A 17,066-nucleotide genomic window follows, 5' to 3' on the forward strand; every position below is an offset into this window, starting at 1 on the left:
ATGAAATGAGATGAATGTGTTGTACAAAAATTACTTGTTTCCACTTCAGAGGATACCCCAACTGTATCATCACGTTAATTTCGTTTAAAGATCTTCCAAACCTTCATCTCGGACCAGTCTCATAAACTGTCCCGTCAATTTCTATTCAGATTATTCGGAGGAATCAAGATTCATGTATACAAGGTGAAGAGGTGGAGATTGAAACTCACAGTTTGACGCTGCATTTCAAATTCTTCAACCGTACCGACTCCCCTGACCAGAGGATCTACACTCAGATCCAAACCCGTAGGACCTTTCTTAATCGCGGGTTTATCACCCAAAGCAGTCTTCTTACCTAAAGTATGTTTCAAACATTTGTCTTCTGCTAATGAATACAAATCAAGCAGATGGTTCTTGGTCATGATGGCTAAAGAAACCACTATGCTACAATCGATGATGACGCCAGCGGGGTTTCTTTCCCCTACTTCTGATACCCATTCTTTGTTTGAGATCTCTTCGATGGGAGACGAAGATGGGTCTAGTTGACCAGATTCTAGTAATTCAGATAGATTATGAGAAGTGGAAATTATATTTGAAAGAGATTGGATGATCGTGATTATTTCTTCTTGGAGTTTGTATTCCAATGTAGCGAGGTTCTCCGAGATGTAAAGGATGAAACCGACGTCAGGCTGGAAGGTGAGCTTTATCAAGAACTCGCGAGCTGGGCGTCGATCAAGACCGGCATGGGGAGAGAGTGGGTGGAGCAAAGTCAAAGTGTAAAAGAGTCGACAATTACGGAGTGAGAGATGAATCAGATGATGAGAGAAGAAGAGGTGTAAGGGGAAGAGAGAACTTGAAACGACTAGAAAGACCCACCGGATCTCGCCTAGAAAGATCATAATCAAAAGCGCGACACAAAGACTTGACAAAATCTAATCTCCATGCTCTTTTCTCACTCACCAACCCAAACCACGGAGCCAACAATGCCACCCCATTCCGATGTCCACATACTTCAGACGACATAGACCTTTGATAGTCATATGATTCCTTTGCGAAATCCAGATATCTGACATTGACCAATGTTGAATGTTTCTGGTGAAGTGTAGCATGGAGGTCGAGTGCGCGGTCGGCTACGTTAGGCTCTATGGAAGTTTCTAGGGAGATGAGGATGGGTAAACACTTTCACATAAGCTTGATGAGATCAAGTTTAAGCGAGATGCTTACCTGAAGGGGATGATATAGCCCTTGATTAACTGTGAATGCCAATACGTCCAAAGCAGAGTTCTGAGTGGGGGGATGTTGAGATTTCGCTCCTGAGAGGATATGTTCAATATTACGTTGTAAGACTGCTGTCGAAACACTGTAATCATCAGTTTATCTCACTGAATGTCGTATCTTGCCTATGCACTCACCCTGACTCAGAAAGATCTGTAGCACTTCCTATCAACGCTGTGAGATCTTTGTTTCCTTGACCAGCTGTTTTCTTCTCCACTTCAGACGATAGGAAATCATGTATCACGCCCAGAAGTCGAGCCCGGTTATCCATGTCGGGTGACGAGAACACTTGGTTCATCCAATCTAGGGCTTCGTCACGCAGTACCAAAGCAGGATAAGTATGGAACAAACAGCCTAGTACATAAGCTTGGATAGTTGTGTACGACGGACTCACCGAGACAGATACTGGGCGCCGTTTGAGGAATTGGAAGATGAGTAAATTGGAGATACAGATAGAAGAGATATTCATAGAGTAAACCCTGAGATCAGCATTATGCGGACTGTCTATAACTTACATCTGTGATCTTAACAAGCTCCGTTTTGACGCTCTCATTGGTGACGGCGACTTGATCCAGATTACAATGCTCGGCGATAAGAGCGGTGATGTACAGCATCATAGCCGCGGCCTGAACATTGGGGGTTTGTCCATCTTTGAGCGCCTTGTGGAATGCTCGGATCTTGTCTATCGAATTCAGCCAACCTCTGGATCAAAGGCATTCAGCGACTTACTTTCACACGCTCGGAGGACTGCAATAAGACGGGTATAGTCACGAGTAAGACATGTGGTAACAACGCAAAAGCATCCTATGGTCTCTTTCAATGCTTGGAAACCACCGGCGGGTTTGCTGATCATGGGTAGCAAAGCTTTCACTAGGTCGGTCGCGAACGTCGAAGCCGTGCGCGGCATATGGGGTATACACTTTTGGAATATGCGTAGAAGTTCATCATTTGTGGCTTGCTCGTCCGTCTGAACATAAGCATCAACGATTATGTGACCGATGGACTGACATTGGCAGGCGGACGTAAGTACGAGAGCAATACGGTGGCTTGGTTGGTATCGATCAACGCGGGTAAACTGGCGCACAGCAAATGTATGGCTCGGATATGACTGAGGGCATCCTGTGTGTTAACTCTCGTCACATTCAGTTAGCTATATTCACAAAGTCCGCTTGCTCAGTAGCATCTACCAATTGACGGATTAGAACCTCCACCGTCTCTTGAATGCTCGCAGTCCTGGAAGTCTTCTCACATTCCTTTATGATCTATACGGTCAGCTTGGTATATTATATCGTATGAGACTGACTCCTTGAAGAGCCTTCTTCAGCAGCGTGTCACTACCTTGAAACTCGCCAATAATCTCCACCAAGAGTAAAGCGGAGTGCACATTTCCTCCTTGAGGATACAATATCTCCATCAATCCTTTCAAGGCCATATCCTAAGCCCCATCAGCTCGAACCTCATGCGCGCTGAATGCTCACTTGAACAGTGTCATCTGTATCTGCCATTGCGCCTACCAACTTGCAACAAATATCCACACGGACGACTCGATCTTCGACCGAAGAAAATATACCGCGAAGGAGTTTTATAACTCTCTTCCTTACACCTAGTCCCGAATCCTGGCCGTCAGCTCCTTCATTTGTCAAAAGAGATGGTCGGCTCACATTGACACGCAACGCAATCTGAGGATAATACTCAACTGCAAGCTGAGGTTGCTGGACGATATACTTGCCGACTAATTCCACTGCTGCGTCCCTCACAGCGGGTGAGCCGTCTGATAATCTGTCTTCAATGGCATGTCTGACATGTACCTTACGGTAAGCGGAAGTCTGATAGGGTTTAACGACTCACGAGACCTAAGATGTCAGGATCAACAGTGACAACACTGCTGATACCCCTCAAAGCCTTCTGACGGTGGGCCACGGCGGGGCTGTCCATGGCACTGATGATGGCGTGAAGTATGGGTTCGAAAGCATTTTGCAACGACCTTCCTCGAGCGATGGCAACAGCAGCTGAAACAGCATGTTCACCGATTTGAGGATCGCTGACAAATCAGCAGGTAAAGTCGGTCATCCATGACTCACCTCGTCCCAAACACATTCTCGTCTGAATTCCAAACATTCAGGAGCGCTGATCGTAGTGCCTGGATGATTACCTGGAGCTGTTCTCGAGTTTCCTCAGCTTCCTCCCCCTTTTCTTTTGCCACTTTTTCGACGACAGATGTACCCTTGCTGATGGCTGCATGGAGCTCTTGAGCCCAGATGATGGAAGACATGTCACGAGCACCCTGTTTGTCAGCAAAAATTTGATGAGAGGAGGAGGACCGGAGGACTGACGGAGAACATAGCGTCCTCTCCAGCAGCCGTGGACAAAAAGGAAGCAATCAGGTGTTGCGCCTTGAGCAGAGAGGTGCATCCGTCGGCAGAAGGGTTTGAGATGAGATCATCAGTCGATGGGACGTTGTGCCCTGCCTTCATCTTGAGGTGCATTTCCCTGAGACGAGCAGCGATGTCGCCCAAGTGATCAAGAGCGATGCTTCTTGCCGTCGAAGTTTCGTTGCCCCCTTTCTGCTCTTCCACGACAGAAGTCAGCACGTCAGCGATACGCTAAGTCATTCTCAGAAAGACACATACCATCAGTCGAGATATTAGGCTGATGTACAATGAGGCCGCTGGCCATTCCGGTCGATATAGTACCTCTAACAGATCTTTGACAAATGTCTCAAGGACGACCTTGTAGTCGGTATCTCGAGATGTTTTGGTGGCTTTCGCAGTACTAGACCTGGTGGATCAGTATGGAAAGAATGGACGGCCGATACACTCACCTCTGCACCAAGTAAGATGCCACCACCCGGGCTGATTTCACTGATGCGTCCATCGCATCCGTTAATAGACGAAGCTCCTGCGACGTCAGAGTCGGAGATTACGGAGAGCATATCTGACTCACCTCGTCGGATGTGTCTGTCGGTACAAGGGAAGAAGACGAGCTGTTCATGTCGACAACGGTGGTTCTAAGTCTGCGTATCTGTGAAATAACAACGAAGGTGGAAGCTTGTATGAGCTGTAAGAGTAAAGCCGAGGTCGTACTGATCGAACTTCCGTCAGACAATCTGTCAAAGTCAGGCATGAAGGCGAGTGATTTGAGAATCTTACTGAAACCGAGCCTGTGAAGCGTTTTGTTCGGGAACTTTCGCCAGAGAACCAAGAATCTCTTCTATGATCCACTGTCTTTGACCTTCGTATTTGGCAAAAGCCTATCACCTTCAACTTTGGCCATAGGTATGGATAGTATGACTCACCCCACGTAGACAACCAAGCGCCTCTGTCCGTAGAGTCTTCATGATTGACACTCCGACGTCCTTACCTGATTCTCTCCCTTTCTTTTTGGTTACGTTGACCGGATCGGCGGCGAAGAGCGGTTCGATAGACAGATAAACATTCTGTATGACAAGAGTATCCGGAAATGACAGGTCAGGACGACTCATCATGGAGCTGAGATGCCTTAGGGTGGTACTGGCGGACTGGGCGATGACCAATAGGACAGGATTTTGGAAGAACGGCGATATGGTTTTGTTCTTGCTCTTCTTCGCTAATTGTAATTCCTCGTCTACTACATGTGACAGAGCACGAGAAGACGATTCTGTTGAAGATCAGCAAGCTCAATGTGTTACCAAGCAAATCTTGACTCACTGCCACCTGCGAGACCATGAACGAGAGGTAAGATGACCTTAGTGATCTGATCTTTTACAACCCGTATACTAGCGGAGATCATGTCCTCCGAGTATAGTGGTTTGGGCAATCCCTCGCTGTCCAGGATCAGCAAACAGCACTGAGCTGCCAATCCGCCCGCTTCTATGAGCTTCAGATCGTGGCCGAGTTTGTCCAGTCGTTCCGATGTCATCATTTCATCAGAAGTGGGTGAAGCGCGATTGGTGCTCTGTTGCGAGTCTGGCATGGTGTCGTTTACATCTTTCTCTGGTGACTTGGAGGACTTTTTGCCCCTCTTCGCTTTGCCCCCTTTACCTTTGGCCTTCATGTTGGCACTGACGTCATCTGGAAATATCACGATGTCTTCCACTTCACGAAGTCGGCGTTCCAACAATCGGAAAAGTCTCTTGATCACTTCAACCTCGAGCTGTAGGAGCTCATCAGAATGCTTGAACTTTCTTCTTGTCCCTTGGACGCGGGAAACATATCGAATGAGCTTATCCATAGAGGCTGCCGAGAGCAGCGCGGCGTCACCTTCCTTCGATATAGCAGAGAAGAATTGGCTACCACCGACATCTTCAGTTGAGATCTCTGCTGGGAAATTATCGGCTTCTTCAAAGATATCCTCACAAAGGGTTTGTAATCTTTGCAGATTAGCTTGACAGTCAGTGCAGGCTCAAAGATGAGATACAGAAAGTTTTACTCACTCCTTGTATCTCTCTCGCCTGTCCTTCCACTACCCATAGGAGGTGTCGCACGATACTCGGGTGTTTGAGGTCTATACATCTCATCGTTGTCTCTCATCACCCAATCTTCGTCCTTTTCAGTCTCACCCCAATCCAATTCATCCTCATCAGACTCTTCCTCATCTTGGATGCTGAGTGAGGATTTCCGGGTAGGAATAACCACTTGTACTTGCGACGGACTTATCGAAACCGATTTCACCCTTGCTTGTGTTGGTGTCGGTGTTTCGTCTCTTGACTTCCTAGGTTTTGGCGGATTACCAATGGGAAATCCCTTTGAACCAAGACTCAATCGTACAGAAGGTGATTGCGAGTCTACCTGTCTGCCCTGTTTTCTTCTTTTCGAGGGCGAGGGACCGGTAAGTGCATCCGGTGATTCATCAGGTGTCAAAGCAGTCCTTGCCAAAGTCCGAGAAAGATGAGGTGTTGAAGTTATTGAGGGTGGTCTAGAAGAAGATGGCTCAGATTCACTCTCACTAGGTGGGACAGGTTGAGATTTGAGAACACGATCAACGTAATTCTCAAAGTATTCTTTGGCCGGGGAAGGGGTTTCAGGAGCATGAAGAGGGGAGGGATTTGAAGAGATGATGGAAGTTGGTGTGGGAGGTTCACGATAACCTCCAGAGGGGAGATAAGAAGGGAGAAAAGTGTATGGCATTGGGAGCTTCGGTAGGTTGTTCGGTCCATCTGTGGGTGTAGAGGAGTAAGAAGAAGTGTAAGAAGGAGTTGGAAGATAACTTTCTCGTCAGCCTTGTACCACGTTGAGGGTGGATTTCAGGAGACTGTCAGAGGTGTTGATGGTTTAAGGAACACACACCTTTGACCAGAAGATGTGAGTAATTGTCTGATCTGTAGCTCAGCCTGTTGTCTCAGTTGCTGATCTTCTTCAGATTGAGGATGATCCATTCTCTCAAAAACGTTTGTATATTGAGGATAAGCTTCAGATGGTGAGATGGAAGGTAGATAAGTAGTTGCGTTCGATGCTATATGATTTGCGACTTAATTCATCAGCCTCATTCTCTTTTCTCCGTTTCATCCCCCCTACATCAAAGGTGAAATGAAGTTACTCACCTCTGGCAGTAGGCGTATAAGCGGGTATAGGATACACCCTCATTAGATTAGCAGGATCACCCCATATACCCGTTGAACTTTGTCCATTTGATCCCTGAGGGACATCTTGTCGTCCCGGGTGAGACAGATTGTCCATGATTATATCCGTTATGAAAAAGAAGGTGGAGAAGACATGACGGATAGAAAAGTTCTTATATGGCGCGTACTTTGAGAGTGAGTGGACTTTGGATCACGTGACTGGTTTTCTTAACTTTTCTTCTCCGTCATCCAACCCGAAACTTTTCTCATCGCACTTTTGGTGAGTTTATAAAGTGAATTGATATGAAGTAGTAAGCTGATGAGATCAGTACGACCTGACAGTATGCTTGAAAGAGCTGTTAGAAGTACATAAAGTGCTAGAGAAAAACGCTTGGTTTCGCTAGCTACTGGTCGCCGAGAGGCAAGAACAATAACCAGTCACTTGATAGTAGCCTTGCGACATCTGTGAGCCTTTTTTCATTCCCTTTCTCATTCTCAGACCTCGTCTCGGGAATTGTATATCTCTTTGTCTGATCCTCATAAGAGTCTGCATGTCCAACGTCAGTCTTGGAGCAGATTGACAGGGCGATATCATATATGCAAAATTTTGATGGATCAACTTTACAAGCTATGATAGTGCTACTCGTTGCTACTCTTCGTCCTCTTCATCATCCTCGTCTTCGTCTTCACTATCCATTTGTTCCAAGACATCCACATAAGCCTTTCCCTTCACAAACACTTCCACCCATTTCTTCTTCTCATCTTCATCCTTCGCCCCTTCTCCTCTTGCCGAACTAAGCGATCTCCATTCTACCAAATCTTCCTCACTCACAATGTCCGTTTCGTATACCGCTCTCAGTAATATCCCAAACACGGGCATGTAATCTTCATGATTGATACAATGCGCCTAAGTCATCAGCTTCCACCTCTTAATCAATGTTTACTCACCTGCATGTCAAGTATGACATTAGTAGGATCCGGCGTTAATCCTTCCAACACCTTTCCCCATCTATCCCATATCTTAGTTGCAGATTGTAAAGTAGCCATGGCCCCTCCTTTGATGTCAATCTTTGACAACAAAAAGTTTATCACCTCGACACGTGCCCTATCCACGCCAGCATTATAACCCATGACTAAAGTCCTCAATTCCAATCTAGCATTCTCCACGCTATGTTCTTCCTCGTAGGCCCTGGCCAAAGAAGCACGTGCTTCAGTGAAGAATGCCTCGGGCGGTCCGTCGTCCAGGTGTAAAGAGGGCAGATCGAGTCCTGAAAGAGACGAGGCCATGGATAAGGGAGATTGTGATGGTGAAGAAGCTTTGGAAAGGGTCGAGATCGAATCTTCAGAGGTGGAGAAGTTGGAGAGAGATCGACCCAATTGTAATAATCGTTTATTTTTGGGATGTTCGTACGGATCTTCACCATCGTCATCGGAATCTTCATCCGCTTCCTCTTCTTCTTGTGGCCATATATACCCCAGACTGTCGCCACCCAAACTTGGACTGATGTCATCCTCAGCGTCAGGGTCATCGTCTCGAGTATACGGTACACGACCAACGCGGGCGAATTCTGGGATTTGAACGTCCTTCCCAAGTCGCACACCGTGTCCTATCAACGCCCCACGACCTATTTTGACTCGATCAGATATATGGACGTCTCGACCGATCATGCATTGGGTGAGAGAACAATTGGCGCCGATGCGAACGTCCTCAAAGACGTACGAGTGCGAGATGGTGGTATTAGGTCCGATAGAACAGTCTGCGCCAAGAGTAGATTGTGTGATTAATGTGTTGTGGGCAAGTAAGCTGCGAGGGCCAATAAGAAGTGGTCCATTCAAGGTGGTGGTCCTAATCATAAGCCTTGAGACAAACATGACAATACGAACCCCACCGTGATAAGACCACGTTATCCTTTGCGATATAAACGTTACCAGCTCGTAATTCATATTGTACCCCTCCAGGCTCATTCAGATCCGGCACCAAAGGAAAGCTCCATCTTCTCAACACATCCTGTCTAACACATTAGCTTTATACGATCAGAATACGAACGTGCATACGTACGTTATGTCCCCGAACGTCCGCGTATCTCTGATACGTTCGATATACCTATTCTCCCCACAATCCTCCTCATCGCCAGCCAGATGAACAGCAATCTTCTTCCCTAACAGATCACTCGTAAGGACTCCATTCACAAAATGTCTTCTCAAATCATGATAATCAAAATTTTCCGTACACAGAGCAGGAACGTCTGCTTCACAGATGTCCACACCCAGATCACGATAACCTGGAGATCGGGAAGAAGAAGACGTGCCGGACCATATTTCGTATGTGTCGATGTCAGTCGGAAAGGGGTCGAGGAAGAGCGAAGCGGGAAAAGTGATTCTCGGTTGACGTGGTGAAAGTGGATGAGGTGCATAATGCAACAATCGTGAGGAAGGGGGATGGACTAGCATAATGGGAGATTCTGGATGTCGTCTGACATCATTAGCCAGACGTCTTGCCGAAGTGGAATACTTACCGACCACCACGACCAACGCCCATGGTCATGATAAAGTTTTTGTCCACTTCTCTTCTCTTCTTATGTGCTTCAACCATTTTGGAGATATCGTAATTTGAGACGAGGGGTGAATGAACGAGTATGAAAGGATTATCAGCGTTCAAAACCTTGATGATGAGTCTCTTGTAAAACTTCAAGAGTCAATTTACTCACATGCATGTCATCCAATTCTCTCAGAGCATCTCCAGCAGACATGGTAGTGGTGGATGATAAACATTGAATGTCCATTGTGAATCTATAAGGAGAATTCCTTTGAAATCAGCTAGCTCTCAACCATGACATTTCATTTACTCTTTCTCCATATGTAGGGGCTATCAACATACCGAACATTTCCACTTCATTGCCAGACCCAAAAAAAAGTCTCGCAGATAGGTACTCTAGACCGAGTGGGAGGGGAGGGGAGTGGAGACTCACGCAACATATTCCCTTATCTGATCCGAATGCACACCACAAAAAACGAAAACCTGTTTAACCCTACTCAAACTCAAAGCCTCCAAGGTCCAAGTCAAAAGTGGAGTACTGCATAAAGGTAAAAGTATGCGTGGGGTATCATGACATAGTACTTCGAATCGTCGATTGTAAGAATCAGCCAGGATGACAGCTTGAAGGGGAGTTTCGTCCACTACGTCCGCTTTCTATTGCGTCAGCTTTCTCCGTCAGGTCGTCGTCCTAACTGACAGGTTTTGGCTCTTGCTTCGATACGTTAGGTTTCCTAGGCGGCATCTTGGATACTTGATCTCCACTACTTAGTTTGACTCTCCCAATATATGCCGATGAGATTCTGCAAGGTGGGAGAAGTTTGGAGACCGGCTCGGAATGGAAGATAGTCCAGCTCGGAGCCCCGCGTGCTTGGATTAACCTTTCGAATAGGCGCGCGCAACATACCGTCTCGAAAACGTCCCTCCTCTTACTTCAGACTTCAGATATCAGCCATACATCACCACCCTTGAGAATGCCAGTCCCATTCGAAGTGAGTAATCATATCACATATGTATCTGAATACTGATATACAACAGGCTCTCATACCTTTCGGTCAGCCCTCTCAAACAGCTTACCGAAGATGACTGACTGTTAGGTCTTTTAACAGTATGTTTCGCTGCTACAGGAACTTTATTCTCCATCGCTAAACGAGCTACGAATGACTGGAAGGTGAGTTTTTCCTACACACGACATCATCTTTCCGATACCTCAATCTTGCTTGTTACTACCCCTGGAGTTCAGGAAAGAATAATGTGAGGGGAGAGAGGCGGATTGTTCTGCAGGTTGTGACATATGACATCCATATCGATGGAATTACGGAAACGTGGATCGCTAGAAGAAGGGAGCAAGAACGGACGAATGAATGAAATGACTGGCACTAATCCTCAGCCTCCAAGATACAACATTGATACTTGGGACGAAATGATGATGGAACGTGATAGACGACTGACTGGATCTTTCAGAGGACAAAGTGTGAGTTTTGGCATCCCTCCCTCCTCCCCTTACTCCTGAATTCCCGCATCTGTGTATCCGATTTATGGTTTCTGTATTACCACACTTGTGTACTCCGGTGAAGCTTCATGGTGGGAAATTCGGACTGGGACCATTACACTCAGAGTCCGAGGGGTTTCTCAAGAATACGAACTGAAATTCAGACCGAACCAATAGCGCCTAAAGAGTTCGCGACCAATTCCGTCTGGCAGACTGAACGTGTCAATTAGATGCACTTGATATCATCACTGACAACTACTTCTCTTTGGCAAATGATTGAAAGTGATACAAATACAACACTTTATTGTTGGTACAAAGTATTACAAGACCACTTCTTCTTCCAAATTTCCCTGTGTTTGTAAACCCTCTCGTATGTTCCCCGACTGACCATACAATTCGTAGGCTTTACCTTTTTTAGACTTATCTTTTTAACACCGGGCGTCGCTGCTTTGTGAAATCGAATTAAACAACGAATTCCTCGACTATCTCCATAAGTGGACGGAAAGCTTGTACGTAGACACTTACCGCTTGAACGTAAAGCTTCCGAATACTCATCCTCCAATCCAGTCATCAAGGTTCTAATCATTCCCCAATGTCCCATTTCCCGAAATACCTGAAAAGTCGTGGGGATACCCAGACCATGAACGATCTCATGGAGGTTCATCCCCTGAGTAGGTGGTATGACACCTTTACCTCTGATCATCAGTTCTTCTGACCTCCATGACTTTGCCTCTAGCAGGCGAGGAATATTCTGAAACATATATGATGGCGGGGAAATTGATCATGGCCCTAGTAGGATGATGAAGTCGGGAATATAAAAAAAAGGAATGCTGGTGTTCTGAGTAGAGGAACACCCACGTGCTCACGACCAACATCCGCGGCAGGCAATTGACTGGCAAAATGGACCTCGCTGCGAAGAGAAGATGAGTGACGGAATGTTGCATGCATTTCGTCTGGGAAGGACCGATGATACGCCGGAGTGGAGAAAGATGTTCGATCCATCGTCTGGCTTCGTATTGGATCTGTTCGAGACAATCGCCAATGGGGGCGAGGCTGTCGGTAAGTGTCAGATCAACGTCACTCCTCTTTCCCTCTCCACTCGATCCCACGGACAATCTCCCGATGCTCTTTATCACTTCATCCTGATTGACGAACAAAGCTGACGCTTACAGTATCAACCCCTTTATATCCGGCATGATTACCTCTCGATGATAACATCTCACCGCTCTCAGTCCATTTGGCATCTGTTCTCTCACTCTTTGAGCTCCGAACTTTCTCATCATCCCTTCGCCAGCTCGCACAATTGCTTCTTGCGTCAAAGTCAGCAAAGCTAAAGTACCTCCTAGACCGTGTCCACAAATATATGTCCGATCGGGATCACCTCCATATTCCCTATTGGTCAGTCGAAAATCCTTCCCAAGAATGTCCATCTCCTTCTGGTTCCTCTCCGATCTCTGACATTTTATCACACAAATTCGACCTCGAAGCCTCAGTCTGGGCTGATATGACTCACTCGACATTGTTCTTCGCCCATTGACAAACCGACCGAAGATCCCGACACATGACCTCGATCTTGCCTTCTGGATAAGGTGTAATGTCGGGTATCAAAACCACTGTCCATATCAGCTCCTCCCCAAACTAATATATTTCATCGAGAGCAGAGTGTAAGCTTACCATAACCCATCTGGGAAAGTTTGATACCTAACAATGAAAACATCCATCTTTTCAAGGTGAACAAAGAGGTCATTCCGACATCCGGGACGAACACCACCACCGGTTTCTTATCTATCGTATTGAGGCTGATAGTAGAAGAAGATAGTGGAGTAACAGGTTGTGGTCTTATCTGCGGCTCTCCTCTCGGGAATGGATCCAGCGGGTCTGAGGAACCGGATATGTTGACTGGATCACATGTTGAGGTCGTACCCTGTGTGTCTTCCGGCATTTGTGTAGGAGGTGTTTGAGGTGTTGTTATCGTTTGTTGAAGATGAAGAGTAGAAAGTGAAGGATAATAAATATCCAATTTATTCAAGCTTTGGTCATCGTAAATCAATCCAAAACTATCGTTCAGATACACCGACTAAAAGGAGACAGAGAGAGAACTAACGTAGCTGTCACACCTCTCAAACTCAACGATCGAAATGGAGATAAGATATTTTGTGAAGTACGAGAATTCGGTTCGATGTTGGAAAGAAAAACGAAAAGTTGTTTCAACATCCCTATCCCGACGGAAGGGATAGCATCTAGGAGAAAGATAAAGTGGTCGTATGTTCTCAAACAAATATGAAAACATCTAACTGATATGTCAGATGTTTCTGCAATTTGACAATCAACGTTCGGGAGACTCTTCAATATTATCACTCTACCACTCTCCATCCTCCATGTTGTCAATGACTCCGAACGGCATGAGCGGGAAAAATTCAAATAAACCTCAAACATTCAAGAGGGAAGTGTGACGACTGATAAGATGGTATCATGGTAAATTGGACTCACCTGGATTAACGCTGAAGAAGATTTTACAAGGTGGTCGATCCGTCTGTCCAAGTAATAAATAAGCTTGGAAAGGTATCAAAACCCCCAACACTATCTCCATCAACTCTTCACCTCTTTCTCATCTCAAATTCAGAAGATGGACTTACGAAATATAGAAATCAAGAAAGTAGGTAATGCTACTAGACCGATGATTGGAACTATAAGTCAGCTTTATTCATGTATCCTTCTCCTCTTCCGTTTCTTAACTCAAGTCTTCAGACAGTGGTCTGGTTACACACCAAGTATGATGAGTTATGCAGTTTCAGTTGACGTTGAGTAAGGAACAAGATATCGAAGAATCGAGTGGAAGATGAAAAGTATCCTCACATAAGATCCAAGGTATAGATATCAAAAGTAAAAGGAATAAAGAAATTATCCATCCTCCTACTATCCCCTGTAACCATTTCATACCACTCTGCCAATTTTGAGACATGACCAATACTTGACTGGTTGAAGAGTTGAATACATCCGAACGAGTGTTGAACCTTATGTCACCTCTCACTTGGATAGATCGTCCCCCTCGAGACTTTTCGGTTGGTGGCCTATCTCGTCTGCATCTGCCGGTGATCAAGAGGTCAGATGGGTGCAAGGTTGGAATGGATTTTAGTCAGTTGTCCAAAAGTTGAACGGATTCGTTGGATCGTTGGGATCGTTGGGGATGTGAATGACGTGGGGGTTTGTCACCTTTTTTACGTTAAAGGTACGTCACTGTACCACTGTAGTACGTCGCAGGTTTCGCGCAGAGTCAGTTTGAAACACAATAACCGATGAATTATGGATCAACATATCAAGAAAGTCTTAGAATGATCAGGGTTTTATGGAGAAGGCAGAACGCAGACAAGAGGGTGGAGGGGCATGTCAAGTCATGATAGCGTCATGCATCCTTCATATTATGACTATATATTACAGCCTAGCAAGGCGATTGATAAAAGAGTGAAAAGAAGAACCAACACACCAGGTGCTGATTGATAAACCGGTTTAGCAGAATTGAGTAATAAAGAGGCATTGGTTTCGGCAACGACCTTTTTGTCAATACATATACTAGATCATCCCAGTTGTTCAGCAAGAAGAGCTTGATCATGTACAGGAGAGAGGAAGGCTGTATGTATGCGAGGGAAGTGGATGGTAGAGGGATAGGTAGGATCATGATGAATGAACAGAAGAAGATACTCACAGGAACTCCATCAGTCCCATTTCCAGTATAACTCCATCCTGTTATATTCCCACTAGAAGCAGTCTCGGCGCAATTCACTTTGACACTTTGAAGTGTATTGTAGAAATACCCATTGGAGACGTAATCTGGATCATCCCAATTGATCATACCCCCAGACCAATCGATCGTTCCTTGAGCAGAACCGTTGATACCTGCTGGCCAGATGGAAATTTCGATCCGGGATGGTGTTGTGGGGTATTTACTACCATCAGTCTCTGTCTTGGCCTTTCTTCGAGCTTCTTATCACTTGCCTCCTCTACTACGTCCGCCAGCTTGCGCAAACCATATCGGGGAAAGAGAGAAAGACGAATATTGGGGGAAAGCAATGATATGCCGAGGTTAAACGGTATTCAACTCACGCCACTCCGTTCACAATTGTATCATCTTTATTGACAGTTCTCACCACATTCCCATCCACCAACCACTGCAAAGAATCTTCTTGCCAGTTGAAAGAGTACGTATGGAAGTTGCTCGAAGTGTCAGAATTGATAGTGACCGTCTGGCCTTCTGTTGCAGAGTCTACTTCTCAGCATGGTCTCACTTACTTCCATGTGTCAACTCACAATTGGCGATACCAAGGAACCAATAATTTGTTTGACCAGACGAAGTGTTATTACCTGGGAACTCCCAATCGATTTCGTCCTACAAGTCAGCTCTTCAGCAGCCATAATTCTAGAGAGCTCACGTGAACATCAGACATGGTGATGGCGGCAGTGACCACGCCTTGCCACTTCGATGTTTCTGTATGATCAGCATGGAGTTGGTCACGGGCAAAGAGAGAAAGCAGCTTGGGGTGGGAGGTCAGTAAGAAATGGACTGACCAAGAGTCATATCAATTTGACCATAGTGGACATATCTTGTGCTGGAGATTTTGGTACCTTGATCATTCTCAGTGAGGGTCAGTCGAACTCCTTGACCATTAGGGTCGGGAACCAGAGTTCCAGTGTTTACTTCATGTCAGCCCCGTCGACTTTTTCTCAAGTACCTCGGCAGCGAGAGAATTTCTCTGAGGAACAAGATCGAGCAAAGGCTTTGAGATTGGGGCGAAGGACATGTTCTAATGGGTCAAAAGTTGAGACTGAGTTGTGTGAATCGAGCAGGGTCGACATGGATGTTCCGTATTCAAACTCACATATCCAATCGTATCCGGTCACATTCCCAGTGTAGGCGGTACTGTTTTGTAGAACCCTCGAGAGATCGGTAAAGTCCGTTTCGCCAGAAACACAAATAGGATCCGGACGACAAGAAGTAAAGGAGTGTGAACCTATCTCATCAGTCATCTTGAATCAACCCAAGCTTTCCACCGATGTTTATCTCTTTGTTTCCTGATCATCGATGTCACGGTAGGATTAATTTCAGAGGAGGGTGATCAAGATACATACCCAGCGGCGAACATCCTCCTAGACAATACGATCCCGATCCGCAGTATCCATACTCCGAACAACAAGGTGCATCCGCCCCACAAGGAGAAGAAGCCGAGCAAGCGGCTGAAACGACGGCCAGTAAAGAAAGAGAGACGAAAAAGAGAGACAAAAGTTGGTTCGTATGACGAGTCATCGTAAATGTAAAAGAAATATAGAGTAAAGGGATGAGAAAAGCTTTAGAAGAGATGTCGTTATGAGACAAAGAGGGAAAAGGTCCAAGCGCTGAGAGGTCAATGAATGACTTTAAAACCCGGAAGTCCGAGCGGGGGGGACGTACCGTTAAGGGCGGTGTCAAAGTCAGTTGAGTCGGACTGCTCAGCAGAAGAGAAGAGAGGCGAGATGATATAGGTCGTTGAAAGAATGAAAATATAGGGATGCAAGGTGATGGTGATGTACAACATGCATGCAGGCAACATAACAATACGACTGTACGACATTGCCGCTCGTTTCCGGCCTCGGGACGCGTTTCAATGAAGCCAACTTTGCGCACAACACGAAATCTCTTCACGCACAACATTATCACGTGATTGTCCGTTAGGCATGCATGGGCCAAGGAATTAGGCGCGGAAACCACGTGGCTTCTCTCGCACAGATCTCCCTTCATCTCTTCTCATACTTTCAACCAATGTCTTTCAACATCATCACTCTCTGCAACTCACAGGAGACAGGCTATCATCTTAAGACACTGTCCATCATTCTCAGCACCCTCGATAACCCCTTTTATGTACGTACCTGCAAGTATAAGCCATGAGACAGGTGGAAAGTCATGGGGAGAGTGGGTGGAAGGGATATCAGTATATCTCGGTCAGTTCCCAACCTCTGAGTCTAAAATCTTTACATAGTGATAGCAGGGGACATCATCTATGTGTTCATCTTGAAAATGGAGATCAATTTATGCATCGATAATGGAGTGATAAAGCATCACGGGTTACCAACTTTGACCAGAGGACAGAGAGTCGGAAGGAATGTCCGTGCGTGCGCGGCACACGCCTAACCTCGCCCTGACGCATGCCTAACGGCCAATCACGTGATAATGTTGTGCCTGAAGAGATTTCGTGTTGTGCCCCATGCTGGCTTCATTTCAT

At 45.9% G+C, this 17,066-nt stretch overlaps 4 protein-coding genes across 4 annotated transcripts; 1 reads left to right on the top strand and 3 right to left on the bottom strand.

Annotated features, from left to right (window-relative positions):
• Positions 1–84: 84 nt before the first annotated feature.
• Positions 85–6,908, bottom strand: TREMEDRAFT_59198 (uncharacterized protein; the record flags this gene model as incomplete). The annotated part of the gene is made up of 25 exons (XM_007001493.1): positions 85–126; positions 210–668; positions 940–1,158; positions 1,204–1,339; positions 1,392–1,608; positions 1,649–1,733; positions 1,770–1,936; positions 1,984–2,221; positions 2,263–2,373; positions 2,415–2,516; positions 2,558–2,689; positions 2,733–2,870; positions 2,916–3,062; positions 3,103–3,295; positions 3,336–3,538; positions 3,588–3,857; positions 3,885–4,032; positions 4,076–4,152; positions 4,198–4,360; positions 4,404–4,504; positions 4,550–4,890; positions 4,941–5,615; positions 5,666–6,438; positions 6,519–6,699; positions 6,773–6,908. 25 exons carry the CDS (start codon positions 6,906–6,908, stop codon positions 85–87), a joined length of 5,454 nt encoding a protein of 1,817 aa, XP_007001555.1.
• A 462-nt stretch (positions 6,909–7,370) lies between these two features.
• TREMEDRAFT_42152 (uncharacterized protein) lies at positions 7,371–10,120 on the bottom strand. The gene is made up of 8 exons (XM_007000937.1): positions 10,024–10,120; positions 9,760–9,980; positions 9,499–9,595; positions 9,307–9,452; positions 8,850–9,263; positions 8,680–8,802; positions 7,739–8,636; positions 7,371–7,697 (listed from the first exon to the last, which is right to left on the bottom strand). The coding sequence occupies exons 1-8, from the start codon at positions 10,066–10,068 to the stop codon at positions 7,440–7,442; spliced, it is 2,202 nt and encodes a 733-aa protein (XP_007000999.1). The 5' UTR covers positions 10,069–10,120; the 3' UTR covers positions 7,371–7,439.
• A 177-nt stretch (positions 10,121–10,297) lies between these two features.
• On the top strand, positions 10,298–11,045 carry TREMEDRAFT_67185 (uncharacterized protein; the record flags this gene model as incomplete). Its single annotated transcript, XM_007001870.1, has 5 exons — positions 10,298–10,315; positions 10,362–10,377; positions 10,421–10,494; positions 10,714–10,797; positions 10,980–11,045. The coding sequence occupies 5 exons, from the start codon at positions 10,298–10,300 to the stop codon at positions 11,043–11,045; spliced, it is 258 nt and encodes an 85-aa protein (XP_007001932.1).
• Positions 11,046–14,203: 3,158 nt separating this feature from the next.
• TREMEDRAFT_42155 (uncharacterized protein) lies at positions 14,204–16,362 on the bottom strand. The gene is made up of 9 exons (XM_007000938.1): positions 16,259–16,362; positions 15,940–16,203; positions 15,690–15,821; positions 15,379–15,507; positions 15,243–15,298; positions 15,121–15,199; positions 14,917–15,076; positions 14,519–14,759; positions 14,204–14,366 (listed from the first exon to the last, which is right to left on the bottom strand). Exons 2-9 carry the CDS (start codon positions 16,112–16,114, stop codon positions 14,241–14,243), a joined length of 1,098 nt encoding a protein of 365 aa, XP_007001000.1. The 5' UTR covers positions 16,115–16,203; positions 16,259–16,362; the 3' UTR covers positions 14,204–14,240.
• Between the last annotated feature and the right edge of the window lie 704 nt (positions 16,363–17,066).

This window comes from Tremella mesenterica (genome assembly GCF_000271645.1).
Source record: "Tremella mesenterica DSM 1558 unplaced genomic scaffold TREMEscaffold_1, whole genome shotgun sequence".
Taxonomy (NCBI): domain Eukaryota; kingdom Fungi; phylum Basidiomycota; class Tremellomycetes; order Tremellales; family Tremellaceae; genus Tremella; species Tremella mesenterica.